Source organism: Lathyrus oleraceus, chromosome 4, assembly GCF_024323335.1.
Source record: "Lathyrus oleraceus cultivar Zhongwan6 chromosome 4, CAAS_Psat_ZW6_1.0, whole genome shotgun sequence".
NCBI classification, from domain to species: domain Eukaryota; kingdom Viridiplantae; phylum Streptophyta; class Magnoliopsida; order Fabales; family Fabaceae; genus Lathyrus; species Lathyrus oleraceus.
In genome coordinates, this window is record NC_066582.1 from 74,721,749 (window position 1) to 74,737,478 (window position 15,730).

A 15,730-nucleotide genomic window follows, 5' to 3' on the forward strand; every position below is an offset into this window, starting at 1 on the left:
CTTGGAGTTGCTTTCTTGGCAGTTTTCGCCTGTGCAGCGAGCTCTCTTTCCCAGTTGAGACTGATGATCCATCCTTGCAGATGATTTTGTTGTCTCTGATCCCGGCAGATTGGATATTCTCCGGCGATCCTGGCTTTCTCTTTCGAGATGTAGTACCGGGTGCTTTGATTCCTGAACCTGTTTGTGTTAGATATGTCTGTTTTGTCAGCATTCATCAAACATAAATCAAGCATATTCATGCATACTTTCAACATTCAGATATTCATGTTGCATTTTTTGCCATATACCTTTTGATTGTTGTCTCCTGCTAATTGGTGATATAGATCTCCCCAGTAGATCTCCACAAGCAGAAAGTGGCTGTCCTTTCCTTCTGCATTTCCCCACTGAGTTATATCCTCGTGGATGACGGTTGTTTCCGTTCCCTCCCGACACACATAATGGGATGGGTTTTCCCCTTCTGAGTTCTTTCCTCATTAGGATGAGTCTTGATTCAGTTTGCCTTTTTGGATCATTCCTAAATTGGCTTTTTTGTGGTTGTTTCTTGTGCTTCCCTGTGGTATAAATGAATAGTTGCTTACTACCCAACACTCATTCATCTTATCCTCAGTGGAACTTGTGGCCTTCAACCTACTAACCGGTAGTCGTAAGTCCTATCTGTGTGGTTTACTGCCTACTAACCGGTAGTTATAAATCCTACTTTTATCCCCTAGCAGAGGTAACCTTTGTGGTTCATTCTGGTTGTTGGCGGATTTTGTGGTCTTCTACCTACTAACCGGTGGTTGTAAATCCTATTTTCTCGCTTTGTTCCTCAGCGGAATCTTTGGTCTTCTACCCATTATCTCGGTAGTTGTAAACCCTATTTTCTCTCCTTGCAGATTTAACCTTGTTTGTTCATCCCAACCGATGACGGTTACTTTTCCGTGGTTTTCTGCCTACTAACCGGTAGATGTAATCCCCTCTTTGCGGTTATCATTACCCAATTGTAGGTATTGATATTCCTTTCCCCTTCTGGATATTTGCTTTGATTGAGCAATTTTATCCCCAGCGGGTCTTCCCCTTCCTTGTGGGTATTTGCTCCGAGTAAGCAATTTTATCCTCAGCGGGTCCTCTTTCATTTACCGTTTGCCGGTAATGTTTGTTGTCCCTTTTGATTGGTCATCATTATCATACCTAGCTCGGTATCCTGATGCCTTTCTTTTCGGTTGATTTATACTTTAACAACCTACAACCCGATTATGGATAATCTTCCATGCGAGTATATTATCTATGTTTTGACGGCTATAGATAATATATCTCATGCACTCTTCGGTCGAAGCCTTTCGTGTTTCCCCAGTCGAGTAAGATTCGTTGTCCTTTTGCGGAATCGAATATTCATCCCTTGGTTCTGATGATTGCCTTGCTTGCAATTTATCCCCAGTGAGTCATCTCTCGTCTACCCTTTTGTTGTTGGTAACAATTGTTTCTCTTTTCGGTTGATTTATCCTTTAACAACCTACAACCCGGTTATGGATAATCTTCCATGCGAGTATATTATCTACATTTTGACGGCAATAGATAATATATCTCATGCGCTCTCCAGTCGAAGTCTCGTTCTTCCCAGTTGAGTAAGATTCGTATTCCTTGTGGAATCGAATGTCCATCCTATAAACAAGTCTGCTTTTTTAGCTTTCTTCAGGATGATGAGTGTTTTGGAACACAAACCAATTCACGATTTCGGATGATTTATCTTTTAACAACCTACAACCCGGTTATGGATAATCTTCCTTGCGGGTATATTATCTACGTTTTGACGGCTAGATAATATATCTCATGCACTTTTTGGTTGAATCCCTTGTTTGTTTCCCCAACTGAGTAAGATTCGCATTCTTTACAGAATCGAATGTCCATCCTATAAATAAGGCTGCTTTTCCAGCTTTCTTCAGGATGATGAGTGTTTTGGAACACACACCAATTCACGCCTTGGTCGGTCACCTGTTATATGCCTACAACTCGGTATCCTTGATGTTCCTTCCTTTCTGCTCCCTATTACGACCTCGGTCCCCTGCGGAGTCAGATTTTCCTGAGTTGAAATATACCTTTTTCAGGTCTTCCTCAGATGTTTTGGTCGATTGATATCTCTCACCCGTACACAGGTCTTAGATATTCATTCTTCCCGAGTTTGTTACTCACTAACCGGTAACATCTCATCCTTTTGTTTCCCCTGGAAAGTCTTTGTTAGATTTCTCCAGCGGGGTAGTTGTTGTGATTCGCTTTTTGCTGTATTGGCATAACTCCCCAATATATGCATTTTCCCGGCAGAGTTGTCTTGTCAGCTCTTTCCCCATTCTGAGTCCGAATTTTCATCCAAGGTATCCTTTGTGGATAGTCTTGCTGTGTTGGCGTATTTCCCGGCACACGCATCTTTGAGTCAGCTTGAGTCTTTCCACCGGATTTGTTTTCCTTTGGAACTCTTTTCCCCAGTGTCAGTCCTTTACTTCCCAGTAAAGTCTCCAGTTTCAAGTCGTGTCCTGCTCATGCATTCTTTTCTTTTCTTATCCCCATAAGAGTCCCGTCAGAGTCTCTGTTTCATTAGGAAGTGCATCACTCCAATGGATTGTCTTTTCTCCTGATTTTCTTTTCTTCTTTGTGGACCCATATTCCCACAGAGATAATTCGTTTTGCATTCATACATTTGCATCATGAGGTCTCTCAGGAACCAAAATTTGTCTCATTTGTTGTTATTTAAGCCCATTCTACCGCGTCGAGATGAAGATTTTAACCTTCACTTCTCCGGCTAGAATGATCTTAAATAGGGGCATCTGTAAGACCCCAATTTTGTCCCTAAGATCCCTCATGACATCATATCATAGCATTGCATAGCCTCAAGGATCATTGGACACCTTGCTTCCTTCCCTGTGGGTGGGATCTATCTTGAGAGTGGTTCTAGATCACCAAGCCTTGCTTGCATTTGTATATTATTGTTTTTCTTTTAATCACTAACCAAAAATATACAAAAATATGTCATTAACCTTTGTTACTTGTAGCTTAAGCAGTCAACAGGTCAAGGTAATTCAGGTGAATCCATGGTACAAGAGATGAGGTTTCTCCTTGAGATGAGGACTATTTGATCATCATAAGAGCTTATGAGATCTAGAGGTTCATTTTGAATCAAATTTGCCAAGTGGTTGAGGCCCAAGTTCATCAGAATATTTTCAGGTCATCTAAGGACCAATGCAAGTCAACTGAAAGTCAACTGAAGGCTTTGAGTGTGGGAATTGAATTTCTTCATCCTATTCATGTTCAAACAAGGCTTATTCATCATGTCAAACACCTGTGTTGAAGAATTTGAAGCCAGTGCAAAAGTTTCCCAAAATGGAAAGTGACCTATAATTTAGAGTTTCCAAAAATAGCAAGTTTTTGGTTCACATTCAACTTAACTTTCTAACATCAAAGAAGCTTCAAATGAATTTTTGTCCAACATGAAAGTTGAAGATATTTCTCTCCCATTTCCAAAAAGTCCAAGATCATGAGCATCTGATGAATGGTTGAGGAGATATGGTCAAATGATTGCAATGTGCACATGGAACTTCAACAAGCCATAACTTTTGATCCAAAGCTCCAAATTGAGTGCCTCTTTTTGCATATTGCTTCTCATGACCTATAATTTCCAAATCCATAATTATATTGCATGAAATTTACTCATATGATCATTTGCCCATGCATGTTCATTTTGGAGGGAAAGTTGGAAATTCAAATTTGGTGCATCATACATGATTAATACCATTGTCATTGTGTTCATGAGATGATTTTAAGTGAAATACACTTCCATATGCTACTGTTCACGTCCAAAATTTGCCATGCACCTCACATTTTCCAATTTTGGTCATGCACCTTATTTTCACTAATCATAATTAACTCATGTCTAATTTTGATTTGGATGTGATTAAGAGACCATATATAAATCAAATCATAACAGAATTCTGGAGTTTTTCACTCATTCTAGATCTAGATTCAAGTTCCCTCCAAAAATTTCTCTCAATCCAAATTCGAAAATTCTCCACATAGCACCTGAATTTTATTGCATATTCTTGTTCTTTGACCATCGTTGAGTGCAGATCAAGCTATGGATTGAAGGTTTTGGTGAAGAATCAAGCAAATCGTGCATGAACACATGAACATGGAGCTTTGAGTTTCAGCTAGATCCAAACCAATTGAAGCATCAAATCGTGTACCAGACTCCATAGCAAGGTTGAGGAAGGAAATCTGGAGCTGAAGAGCACTTGAATCCATTGAATCAGCTCACTGTTCTTCAGGTTGATCAAAATTCGAATCTCTTAATTCTTCAAATCGTTGCCATGTTTAGATAGATCTCCTCATGCTGATTATCCTGATGCTTTTAGAATTTGAAATGGTTGAGTATTGATGGAGTTATGCTGAGTAGAAGTTTTGTGTGCAATAATGTTTCTCTTCGATTCGCTCTTGTTAGGAAGAATTAGGCCAAATTAATCATAGATTCGTATTCCTCATGAGATAAGCTTTCGATTCATGTATGGCATGCCTGTTTCTGGAAATTTTTTGTTGATGTGCACTGTAGCACCACCGTCTCAACGAAGGAGACGGTGGAAACCACCGCCCAAGCCACCGTCTGCAACTAGCTGTGTTGGCGCTAGGGTTTTGTCCGCGTGTGCATCCATGCATGCGCCTGTTGGCCATTCCATTGGCTCTCGTTTCATTGACCGAGCCTTGTGTGTATTGACTTGATGACTAGGATGCCAACTCAATTATTTAAACGCTGCGTTTTGATTCCTTGCGCTTGTACACGGTTCGATTCTGGCTTCGTGCAATTTTGGAATTTATTTTGTTCAACGCTTGTTTTTTGGTATACATGGTTCGATTCTTGCTGATGCAGTTTCCCATTTCATTTTCACATTAACATTTTCCATATGTTTTCAATATTATTTCAATATTTTCTTCAACTTCAAAAAATCATAACAATTAGAAAATTAATCCAAATCACTTCCAATTTTTTGCTACATTTTCATATGGATGTCTATTATTTTGTGGTTGTGATTTCATGATTTTATCATTTCTGGAATTTTAAATGTGATTGATTATTTGAACATGTATGCAAATGTGACATGTTGTACCAATTCTATTGTGAAATGCTCATACATTGGCCAAATGATTTGAAATTTGGTATGCTGATTCCCAACATGTTGCATGATTTTTGAGGCTTGGTTGTGCATTTTTATCATTTTCCATCTCTGTTTTAGGCACATGGATGCATGGTGTGACAATGTGTGTCACACAATTTGATGTTATACTTGTTCATTTTCATTCCTAGGTCAATTGATCTTTTCTGATTCCAATTTTTTGCATGCTGCTTGTGTTTAACATGTTGTGTGCACATAAAATTTTTCATGATTGTTTGATTCATTTCTGTTTTAATATGGAATTTTCATTCTTGATATCCAATTGTGTGCTTTGTAATTGCTTTTGCCTTCTCTTACTCATTACATGGCTTTGCTTATTGATTTGGATTTGGTACTTTTTAGGACATGTTCTTACTTGTTTAAATGTGCTTCATGTTGAATATCCACTTCTGTTTTGACTTTTTGCTTTGCCTTTGACCCTAGTCTTTGCACTAGTGGTTTGTACTCACCTTTTGAGCTTTGCATTTCAGGTTCAAGCAATTAGTTCTAATGGATAATGTGATCTCCTTGCTTGAGATGCAATTTACTTTGTTTAACTAACCTTTGTTGTGTTATAGGTCCTTTGGTGGTGGACTCATTTGAGTGATTGCTTTTTAGGACTTGCTTTGTGTACATATTGGGAACCACTGTTGGTTTTGTCTGTTTTCTGTTTATCTGTCTAACATACTAATTGACTGGCTGTTCATACAGGTACATTAGCCGCTTAAGTTCATTATTTGAGCTTTGCTTTGCTTGTGGTTGGTATACCACTTAGGTAATTTCTCTAACTCCATGTAGTCTGGAAACCCTGTCGTTTCTATTTGGCAGACATTTAGCTGAAGTCCTCCTTAAGAGGAAATGTCTGTGATTGTTTATATTTGTGCCATATACTTCAATTCCTCCTAAGTGAAGAGGTAATTCGCAGATAGAAGGGATTTGCAATCAATCCCCTACTATTCAGTTGAGTCTTTCATCATGCTCGCACTACGTGCTGATGCATTTTGAATAAACACCCAAAATCTTGTATAGAGTCAGTCATGTGGAATAGAGTTCCTCATTATGGACTCCCACACCTTCTTTGATTCAAGCTCCCCCAGGCCAGGGTTAAGAGCTATGAGGTCTAATCCTCATCTCCCATTTCATTTGCTCACCCTGACGGTCAATGTCAGAGGTTAAGAGCACCTCACCACCCCATAACAGTATTGGCTTGTTTGTCAAGGTTGATATGACCCCTTGACTAAAGTCTAACCTTGTATGAGCCTCTTGGTTGTGTATAGCGTGTGATAATTGATTGCTCGTTTGCTTATTTGTGCATCTTTCATATATTTGCTTTGCATGCATCTTTGTTTGTTTTATGGAGTCAGATGTAAGACCATTGATTGGCTATCTGTTTCCTGTTCCTTTTGGGGGAGCTGGATATAAGACCATTGATTGGCACTCCATTTCCTATATTGTTTTGTTTTGTGGAGTCAGATGTAAGACCATTGATTGGCTATCTGTTTCCTGTGTTTGTTTCTTTGTGGAGTTAGATGTAAGACCATTGATTGGATATCTGTTTCCTATCTGTTTTCTTTGTGGAGTTAGATGTAAGACCATTGATTGACTATCTGTTTCCCATGTTGCTTTGTGGATTTGGACGTAAGACCATTTATTGGCACTCCATTTCTCATCTCTTTTCGGAGTTGGATTGTAACACCTCAAAATTTGCCCTCCTCTCTTGGGACTAGCATTAACATATTTGCATATCATCTTAGGATTTTAGGCATTTCATATTGCATATCATGTGGTTACAGTGTTCAAGCTATCTTCCCAAGTCTTGATCAGGAGATAGGAAGTCAGAAGGTGCAAGCCAGGGTTTTACTGATTGATCATGGGCCATCTGAGGATTGGGCTGTGAATTAGGGTTTTATGATTCTCAAGGGTATTGATCTTCATCGTGATTGAAGTGATACATCATCATCATCATGGTTGGATGTCATCAGGAGATTGAAGAAGATTCCTTGAGATTAGGGTTTTGACCACTGGTCAACCCTAATCAGTTGCATTGGGCCAATCAGGGCTGGATCAAGAGATGGGGTCTATGATGGTTTTGAGGTTCATTTTGTGATTAAATGGTGATTATTGAGGCTAGGGTTGCACCCTTGAGCTATTTCAGTTGGAGATTGGGGCTTAATTTGATCAATGCATTGCCAGATTCATCTGTCAGATGAAAAGTCAACCGTGGTCAACTGTACATGATCAGGTGGATTTGGAGGTGGAAATGAGTTAGACACACTTCATTCATGTTGGAACAAGTGTTGTATGACATCTCAAAGCTTAAGAATGAAGAAAATCAAGTCAGGACAAAAACTGCCAAAAATAGCAAGTGACTTGTAACTGAAGTTTCCAAAAATGGAAAGTTTTTGACCTCAAAAACAGAAGTCCAAGGAAGCTTCAAATGAAAAATTGTTCAACATGACAGATGTAGATCTTGTTCTCACCTTTCCAAAAAGTCCAAGAACTTGAAAATCCAATGTACGGTTTGCAAAATATGGCTCAGTGAATTTCAAAAAAACCCGTAATCAGGAGGCCATAACTTCCACATGGTTTGTCCAAATTGCAAGTTCTTTATATGCACAAACTCCATTTGACATGTACTTTGAGGGTGCATCATTGGATTTGTTCAAAAATGGCCAAGGCAAAAAGTCACTTTTCAACTGGACAGCTGAATTGGACCAGGGGCAAAATTGTCCAAATGTCAAAATATTGGGAATTTTTGAATGGGACTTTTTCCAACACCTCAGGAATGGCATTTAGAATGTGTTTGAATTTTCATTTCATGCATAAGGCTTTTAATTTGGATTTTGTCTTGAAAAATGGAAATGACAAAAATGGACCAAATGCATACATATGGTGAATTTGAGAATGGAGCAACCAATGAGCATGAAACAAGTTTCTACAGTTCACATATGATATTTAGAAGGTGTATGTGCTGTCAAAACAGGTGGCGCTAGCTGTCATGGTGAAATTCCAATTTTACCCTTCATTTGGAAAATGACATTTTCACTTACAATGCTAATTTGGTTGATTACACACTTAAGCATGATTAAGGCTACCATATATATTCATAATCTCTTGCTAATCACAACAGAATTCACACACTCCAAGATTGGATCTCAAAACCATTCCAATTCTCTCAACTTTTATCAAGAACACAAATCTTCAAATTCATCAAACTTCTTCATTCTTCAACCAATTTTCGAAATTCTTTTTGCATCGAACTCCATTAATCATCTTCTCAAACTGTTTTTGGAGATTGGAGCCTAAGGAGCTGGAAAACGCAGCTGTCCAAAATTCATCCGTTAATGGCAAATCGCGATTGTGGACAATAGGAGTGGAAGTAATTGAAACGGAGCATAGCATTCACCTTCTATATACTTCTTGTGCATCTGTTTTGGAGAGTTGGAGCTTAAAGCCGCGATTTACACACTGCCATTGCCGGTATGTCGAAAATTCGAATCTCCTGTTTTGTTCGATTGATAGGTGCTTTGTGTAGTGCGTTTCATGTAGAATCCAATGGTGCTTGTGGTTTATAGAATGGTGAATCGTAGGTTACGAAATCTTGATTTTAAGTTTAGAACCAAAACCCTAACTCGATCGATCTGTGAGATTTAGGAACTTTTAGGTTAAATTAAGTTGATATTTGAGATCTACATGTTAAGACGGTTCCAACGGATATTCACTTGTTCGTTTTGGTGATGATTTGAAATCCACGTGTTCTTGGCATTGCTGGACTTGGAAGATGAAGTTTCTGGGAATTTCATGTGTTTGATCCTTAATTTCGTTTGAAAATTCAAATAATGTGTTTCCCGCCGCGCCAAAAATTACCATAATGCCACTGCAATTTCATTAATTTAAGTTAATTCATTTTAATTATTAAAAAATTCATATGACCTTTAAAAAATCGTAAAAAATAGTAAAAAAATCCAAAAAATATGGAAATTTTTTCTATAGCTTCCTTGTTGAGTGTAGGTTTTTTTTGACCTATTGGTCAAAGTTGTGCTTGGGGAATATTTTATTTGACCTAGGGTTTTCCATTGTATGTCCATTTTTGATACATGTTTGTAATTTGATCATGAAATACTCATAATGTAGAATAAATTCTTGAAAATTTTTGTGGTGGTTCTTGACTCATTGAGGATTATTTATATGTAAATTTCATGAATTTTGGATACCTGGTTAGAGAGCAGCAAATTCTGGAACTTAGGTGTGACAATTTGTGTCACACCTCTTGATGTCAACTTGCAGGATTTTTTTGAGTGACCTATACATGTTAGAATTGGCTGAAATTTTGCATGATGACTTGTTGACATGTTAGGATGTTGTATGAATTTTTGTAGAATTTTTCACTGCATTTTCTATTTGATCATGATTTTTCATTTCTGGAGATCATTTGTGCAAGCTCATATGACATAGGTTGGTAGAATGATTGGGAAATGCTCACATTGTATTGTATGGCCATGAAATTTGATATGCATGAACTAGACACATTTTAGGACCTCCTTGTTTTGGTCTCATCCATTTCTTTTTTGTTTTCAATGAGATATGAATTTTTGAAGTGGATGTATGCATTGATGGTATGAATTGAAGCATGAAATGGTGTCTGTTTTTGTTGATTTTCATTGACATGGTTCCATTTGCCCAATGGATCTCAAATTTGACATGGTAGACCTTGACTGACCCCTGTTTAGGTGTATTTAATTTGAGAATTTTTGGATGTGTTTTGGTATGGATTTGAATGCAATAATTCTGTTTGTATGTTTGGTGCTTCATTTGAACCAATATGGATTGTTTTGTGCATAACATGAGCTTGGTGGATGATATAAACATGAGACCAATGATGTTTGCTTGTGTTTGATGTTAATTTGATGTTGGTTAATGAATACCTTGCTGTTTTAACTTTTTTTCTTGCTTTTGGACCCTAGGCTTGGCCTAGTGGTCTAGTTGCTAATATTTGCTTGATTTTTCAGGATCAAAAAAGCAATGTACATGGAGAATGATCCAAATCCAATTTTGATTGATGTTGTGGATGTTTGTACACTAACATAACATTTTTTTGTAGGTGTTGGAGCTTGGGCTTAAGCCTTGAGCTTGCTTTGTGTTGTATTGATTAAACTGTTTGATTGTTTGCCGTATAGTTTGTCTGATTGATTACTGATTGAGTTTGATTGTTTCCAGGTACTTTAGTTGCTCAGTTCCTTGTGAACTATTGCTTTGCTTTGCTTAAGCAACTTGCATTTGAGGTATAACCTTCTTACTTCATGTAGTCTGGAGACCCGGCTGTTACCGGGCCGGGCAAATAAATGTCTGAAGTCCTCCTTAAGAGGCAATGATTGTGGTTGTTTATTTTTAAGCCCAAGCAGGTGAAAGTCCTTCAAGTAAGGCAATTGGTGGAAGGTAGGGACAAGCAACCTGTCCCCCACTATTCTGTGAGTCTTCTCCTTGCTCCCATTACATGGTTGTAGCATTGGGATCAAAAGCCCAAGATCTGTTGTGTCAGAGTCATCGAGTATAGAAGGGTTCCCCTATTCTGGACCCATGCTCATTTGTCAGCTCTCCCTGGTTAGGGATAAGAGCTGTGAGGTCTGATCCTCACTTCATCCCATCATCTGCTTCACCTTAGCCTCGTAATGGCAAGGTTAAGAGCAAAACCAGCCTGTACAGACGACTTGCTTAGGCAGTCAAACCTGATTGATTGAGCCCCCTTGTTTGGCTATAGCGTGTGTTATGTGGATATCTGATTGACATGCTTGTTTGTGATACCTGTTCTCATTTGATGATATATGATTGTATGCTTGTGTGCTAGCTTCTTTCCTGGTTAGGTTAGTTTGCTTATGCAAGTAGGATAGAAAACCGAACTTAGGGTTAACGATGCATGACAACATTAGGCTCGAGTCTCAGCTCCCTAGTTGTGTATCTTTCCCCGGTTTCTGGTTAGCAATTCAGTCCCTTTCAGGGGAACTACATCGCCCTGATCCTCGTGCCAGACGAGGTATGTAGGCAGGTGGTCGTGCGAGACCACTCCGGGCAACCTTTTTCTTTTTTGCGTGTGTTTACTTGTTATCTGACTGTGTGTTTGGGTTCGGATGCCGACGTAAGCCCAGTGATTGGCTGTCGGGCTCCATGTTTGCCCTTTTGAGTGTGTTTTGGTTCGGATGCCGACGTAATTCCATCAAGTGGTAGTCGGGCTCCATGTTTGCCACCCTTGTTTGTTTGTGTTGTTTTGTGTTGTTTGGCGTGCGTAAGCCGAACTACAGTGGCTCTGATTCTTGTTCCAGACAAGATATGTAGGCATAAGGTGCGATACCTTATCGAGCCCGTTCCTCTTAACCCCACCTGCGTTCCCCGTGTGTGTGTGTGATGTTTAGCAACCTTTTCTTTTCTTAGAACGTGGATCCCTAGGAGTACCTAGGACGTGAGGGGTGCTAATACCTTCCCCTCGCGTAACCGACTCCCGAACCTTTTCTCTCTGGTCGCGAGACCATGTCTTTCCAGGTTTCTCTGAGCGTTTCCTTTCCCTATCTTGGGATAAATAACGTTTAGTGGCGGCTCTGTGTGTGTTTTCTTTCGAGCCTCGCCGGTTGATTTTTCGCAGGATGCGACAGCTGGCGACTCTGCTGGGGACTTACTGATGTAGACCTGTGCTGGTCCATCGTCCCTAAGCGAGTCTTTCCTAGCGTTCTAGGATTAGTTTAGGTTGCTTGTGATGTTTATTTATTGCATTTATTATACTAACCCTTGTTTATATAATTGCATTAAATATGTGCATGCATCATTACTGTCATGTTGCCATCTTCCTCTGCAGGTGGTTCTGTTGTTTGGGGTGGGTGTTCTGAGTGGGGCTAAAACCCAGGCCCGAGTATACACCTAGGACTAGTGTGGTCTCACGTTGCCTCTTTCATGTTAAGTCAACATGTGCCTGGCGGCGTGATGTGCCACAAGCCGGACGAGGCTCACTTGATAGTGCTCATCTCTGTGGATATTCCGCTTTGTTTGAGTCACTCCATTTGAGTTGTTGACTCTGGTGACCGATCATTCCCGGATCTTTGGTTTAGACGATTTTAAGGGAGCTACAATGGCACACCCGAAAGGGCAAACCCATTGAGTATCTCCGCCCGATTGTCGAGACCATTATCCGCCTTAGGATGACTTGATTAGAACTTACCTGTGAGGGGAGGGTTGTTCTGTCAGATGTTTGTTCAGATAGCCTTCAGATGGTGACTTTTGATCTGTGATTCAGAGACATAATTATAAGTCGGATTTATGGTCATTTATTGCCGTGACGCCGGAGTGCTGTCCGTGACTTATCAGTGGGGATCCGTTTATTTCGGATTCCCCGGGCCGAGATATTTTATCAGTGGGGATCCGTTTATTTCGGGTTCCCCGGGCCGATTCAGATAAGGGTGATGTGTCTACTCGGATATGGTTTGGTGATGATGGTGATGATGATGTATCTGTCTTCCGTTTATTTCGGAACCCGTGGGTCAGAATTGGGATTGTACATTCCTCAGATGGTTATGATCAGTTCAGAGCCCAGATTCAGTGCAAATGATCAGATGGCTTGGAGGATGGCAACGCATTGCATTCATTCATCAGCATCATTACATTTTGCATTAATTGCATCTAACCCATGTTTACCCATATGCAGGGACACTTTTGATCGAGATTCTGGTTGAGAGATTTTCTGCTCCAATATGAGGACCGGTTTGAAGAACAACATTGCTTACAGTTTCTTTGATCCAGAGATTGGTGTGCTCAAGGATATGATAGCATTGATTACTCCTGACCATGTGGGAATGTTTAGAGAGTCATACGGCGGTATTCTGAAGATGGTTTTCAGACTCACTGACTGCGACAGGAGCGCCATCCACACTCTTCTTCAGTTCTATGACCCTGGGTTGAGGTGTTTCGTTTTTCCAGACTATCTGTTGGGACCTCTGATGGAGGATTATGTCAGCATCCTGGGTATTCAGATCCGTGATCAGATTCCTTTTCATGTCACCAGAGCAGAGCCAGATGTCCTTGGAATTTCACGTGCTCTTTATTTGAGTCCGGAAATGGTCAAGGAAGGTTTAAAGGAAAAAGGAAAGCTACCCGGGTTTCATTTGAGTTTCTTGGAGGCCAATGCCAAGGAACATGCTGCTGTGGGTAACTGGAAGACGGTCTGTGCTCTGATTGCTGTGAGCATTTATGGGATTGTGTTGTTTCCTAACCAGAAGAATTTTGTGGACCATAATGCTATCAGATTGTTTATGCAGAGAAACCCTATTCCTACCCTGATTGGAGATGTCTACTACTCAGTGCATAACAGGAATGAGAAGAGGCGGGGTGGTCTGGTTAGATGCTGCTCTCAGTTGCTCTTTAGATGGTTCATGGGGTATTTGCCTTCCCGAGGTGCTTTTGTTCAGATTGACCCTAGTGTCAAGTGGTCCTTCCGATTGATGGGTCTGCGGGCTGATGACATTGCTTGGACTCATAATGGTTTAGCTGGTCAGGACTTCATATGTAGTTGTGGGAGTTTACCTAATGTGCCTTTGGTGGGAGTTCAGGGTTGCATTAATTACAACCCGATGCTTCTCCGGAGACAGATGGGGTTTGCTATAGAGGGTCCTCCTCTCGGGCGAGAGATTCAGGAGTCCTTCTATTTCCCGATTGATGGTAACCAGACCAAGTTGAGGCAGGTATTGGACGAATGGCGAGATATCCAGAGGAGGGGTAAGGTTCCTTATGGCAAAGTCAACTGCCGGTATTTTCCACTATTTGAGGATTGGTTGCGGAAGAGGATTGAGTCTACATTTCTACCGTTCCCTGGAGGTGACTCAGTGTGTCCTAGGATTGAGGGTCCAAGTTCTTCTGTCAGCATGGATGAGTTCTTAGAGGTGAAGCGGGAACGAGATCAGCTACTTGCAGAGAAGACGGAATTGGAGATGAGTGTCGCTCGGGTTCAGAGAGCTAATCAGGAGCTCAAAGCAAAGATGGAAGATCAGGATAAGCGGCATGCTTTGGAGACCAAGCGATTTGAGATGGATACAGCCTACTATGGGAAGGTTAGTCAGGCTTTGGCATCTTCAGCAAAGGAGCATGATATCACTAAGGAGAAGCTGTTCAGAGCATCAAAGGTGATAGAAGATGAGAAGAGGAGGCAAATCCTAGTCAGGGATCAGAGGGATGAGAGAGCCAGAGTCCTCGCTGCAGAGTGGGAGGCGGAGAAAGCAAAGATCAGGGCCGAGAGAGATCATTACATGGCAGAGAGAGACCACTACTTCAGACAGATGAAGATTCATCAGAAGGAAGTTGGAAGACTACAGCAGGAGAACATAGAGCTCAGGTTCGCCGCAGAGTTCGCAAGGATGGAAGGCGAGATAGGGCCATCTGCGGGACCCTCATCCAGTTAGATCTTTCATTTGTGTTGGATTACCGTCAGGCTTGTTGACGGAATTCACTTGTCTGTATTTCTTTCCTATTCTGGAGGATTGTATCTGACTTTATCTGGCTGATGTATGACTATTGCACTGATTGTGCGCTCTTTTGGTTATGTGATGGTTATTTTCATTCAGTAATTGGTTTTCAAGCTTTATTTGCTTTGCTGTATGCACTCTCACGAGCACACACATGGTTGGGGGTATCATGCCAAATCACATATCTCCGATCTGCACGATGAAATCAAACACTGCTAATCAGAATGTTAATGTCGGATTATTATTTGTCTCGATGATACCAGGATCGAGAGACAAAGTGTCCTTCATATGGATAGACACTGCATCCATGCATTAATCATGATAACTTGTGTTTTATTTTGCAGGTGACTATTACTAACGTGCTTGTTTGTAAACAGGAACCATTGCTCGCGCTCGAAGAGTAGTACCCTTGCACTCAACACGCCCTCACAGATATTATACCCGGAGAAATACGCCCAGACTCATGGAGCTTCCCAGTGCTGATATGCTGGAATTGAAAGATAAAATGAACGAACTGATCAATATAATGCAAGGTTTTGCCATTGGTCAGAAGGCTCTCGCAGATAAAGTTGAGAAACTCGAGCGGGTTTCTGCTCAGAACAGTGGGGTCAACCTGGATGGAGTCTCCAACCAGGGGCAGGGATCTCGTGAGGGTGGAAAGAGGACAACAGTTGGTCTGGTGAATAATGCTGGTGCTGCTGGTCAACCTGGGCCTAGTCAGAACATGAAAGACAACTTTGTGCCTCCGTTTTATGGGTTTGACGAAGATCAGGAGGAAGATAGAGAGGCTGACCAGTTCTCTATGCGAAATGAGCCTTTTGTGCCTTACGACATTCCTCCTCAGAATAAGGAAATCCAGCTGCTGGCTGAGAAAATCAAAGTGCTGGAGAGCTATGCCACGCCTGGGGTGGTAAATATGTCCAACATGGGGCTGGTGGAGGGGATTGTAATCCCTCAGAAATTCAAGGCGCCCGCATTCGACAAATACAATGGCAGTTCTTGCCCGGAAACTCATCTCCAGGCATTTGTCCGCAAAATCTCAGCATACACCGCGGATCAAAA

General features: G+C 40.9%; 1 protein-coding gene across 1 annotated transcript; it reads left to right on the plus strand.

Annotated features, from left to right (window-relative positions):
* Positions 1 to 8,222: 8,222 nt before the first annotated feature.
* Positions 8,223 to 14,764, plus strand: LOC127073484 (uncharacterized). Its single transcript, XM_051014639.1, has 3 exons — positions 8,223 to 8,651; positions 10,389 to 10,453; positions 12,859 to 14,764. Exon 3 carries the CDS (start codon positions 12,905 to 12,907, stop codon positions 14,603 to 14,605), a length of 1,701 nt encoding a protein of 566 aa, XP_050870596.1. The 5' UTR covers positions 8,223 to 8,651; positions 10,389 to 10,453; positions 12,859 to 12,904; the 3' UTR covers positions 14,606 to 14,764.
* Positions 14,765 to 15,730: the final 966 nt, after the last annotated feature.

Coding starts and splice junctions, on each gene's coding strand:
- LOC127073484 (XM_051014639.1), top strand. CDS start 12,905: ATGAGGACCGGTTTGAAGAACAACATTGCTTACAGTTTCTTTGATCCA.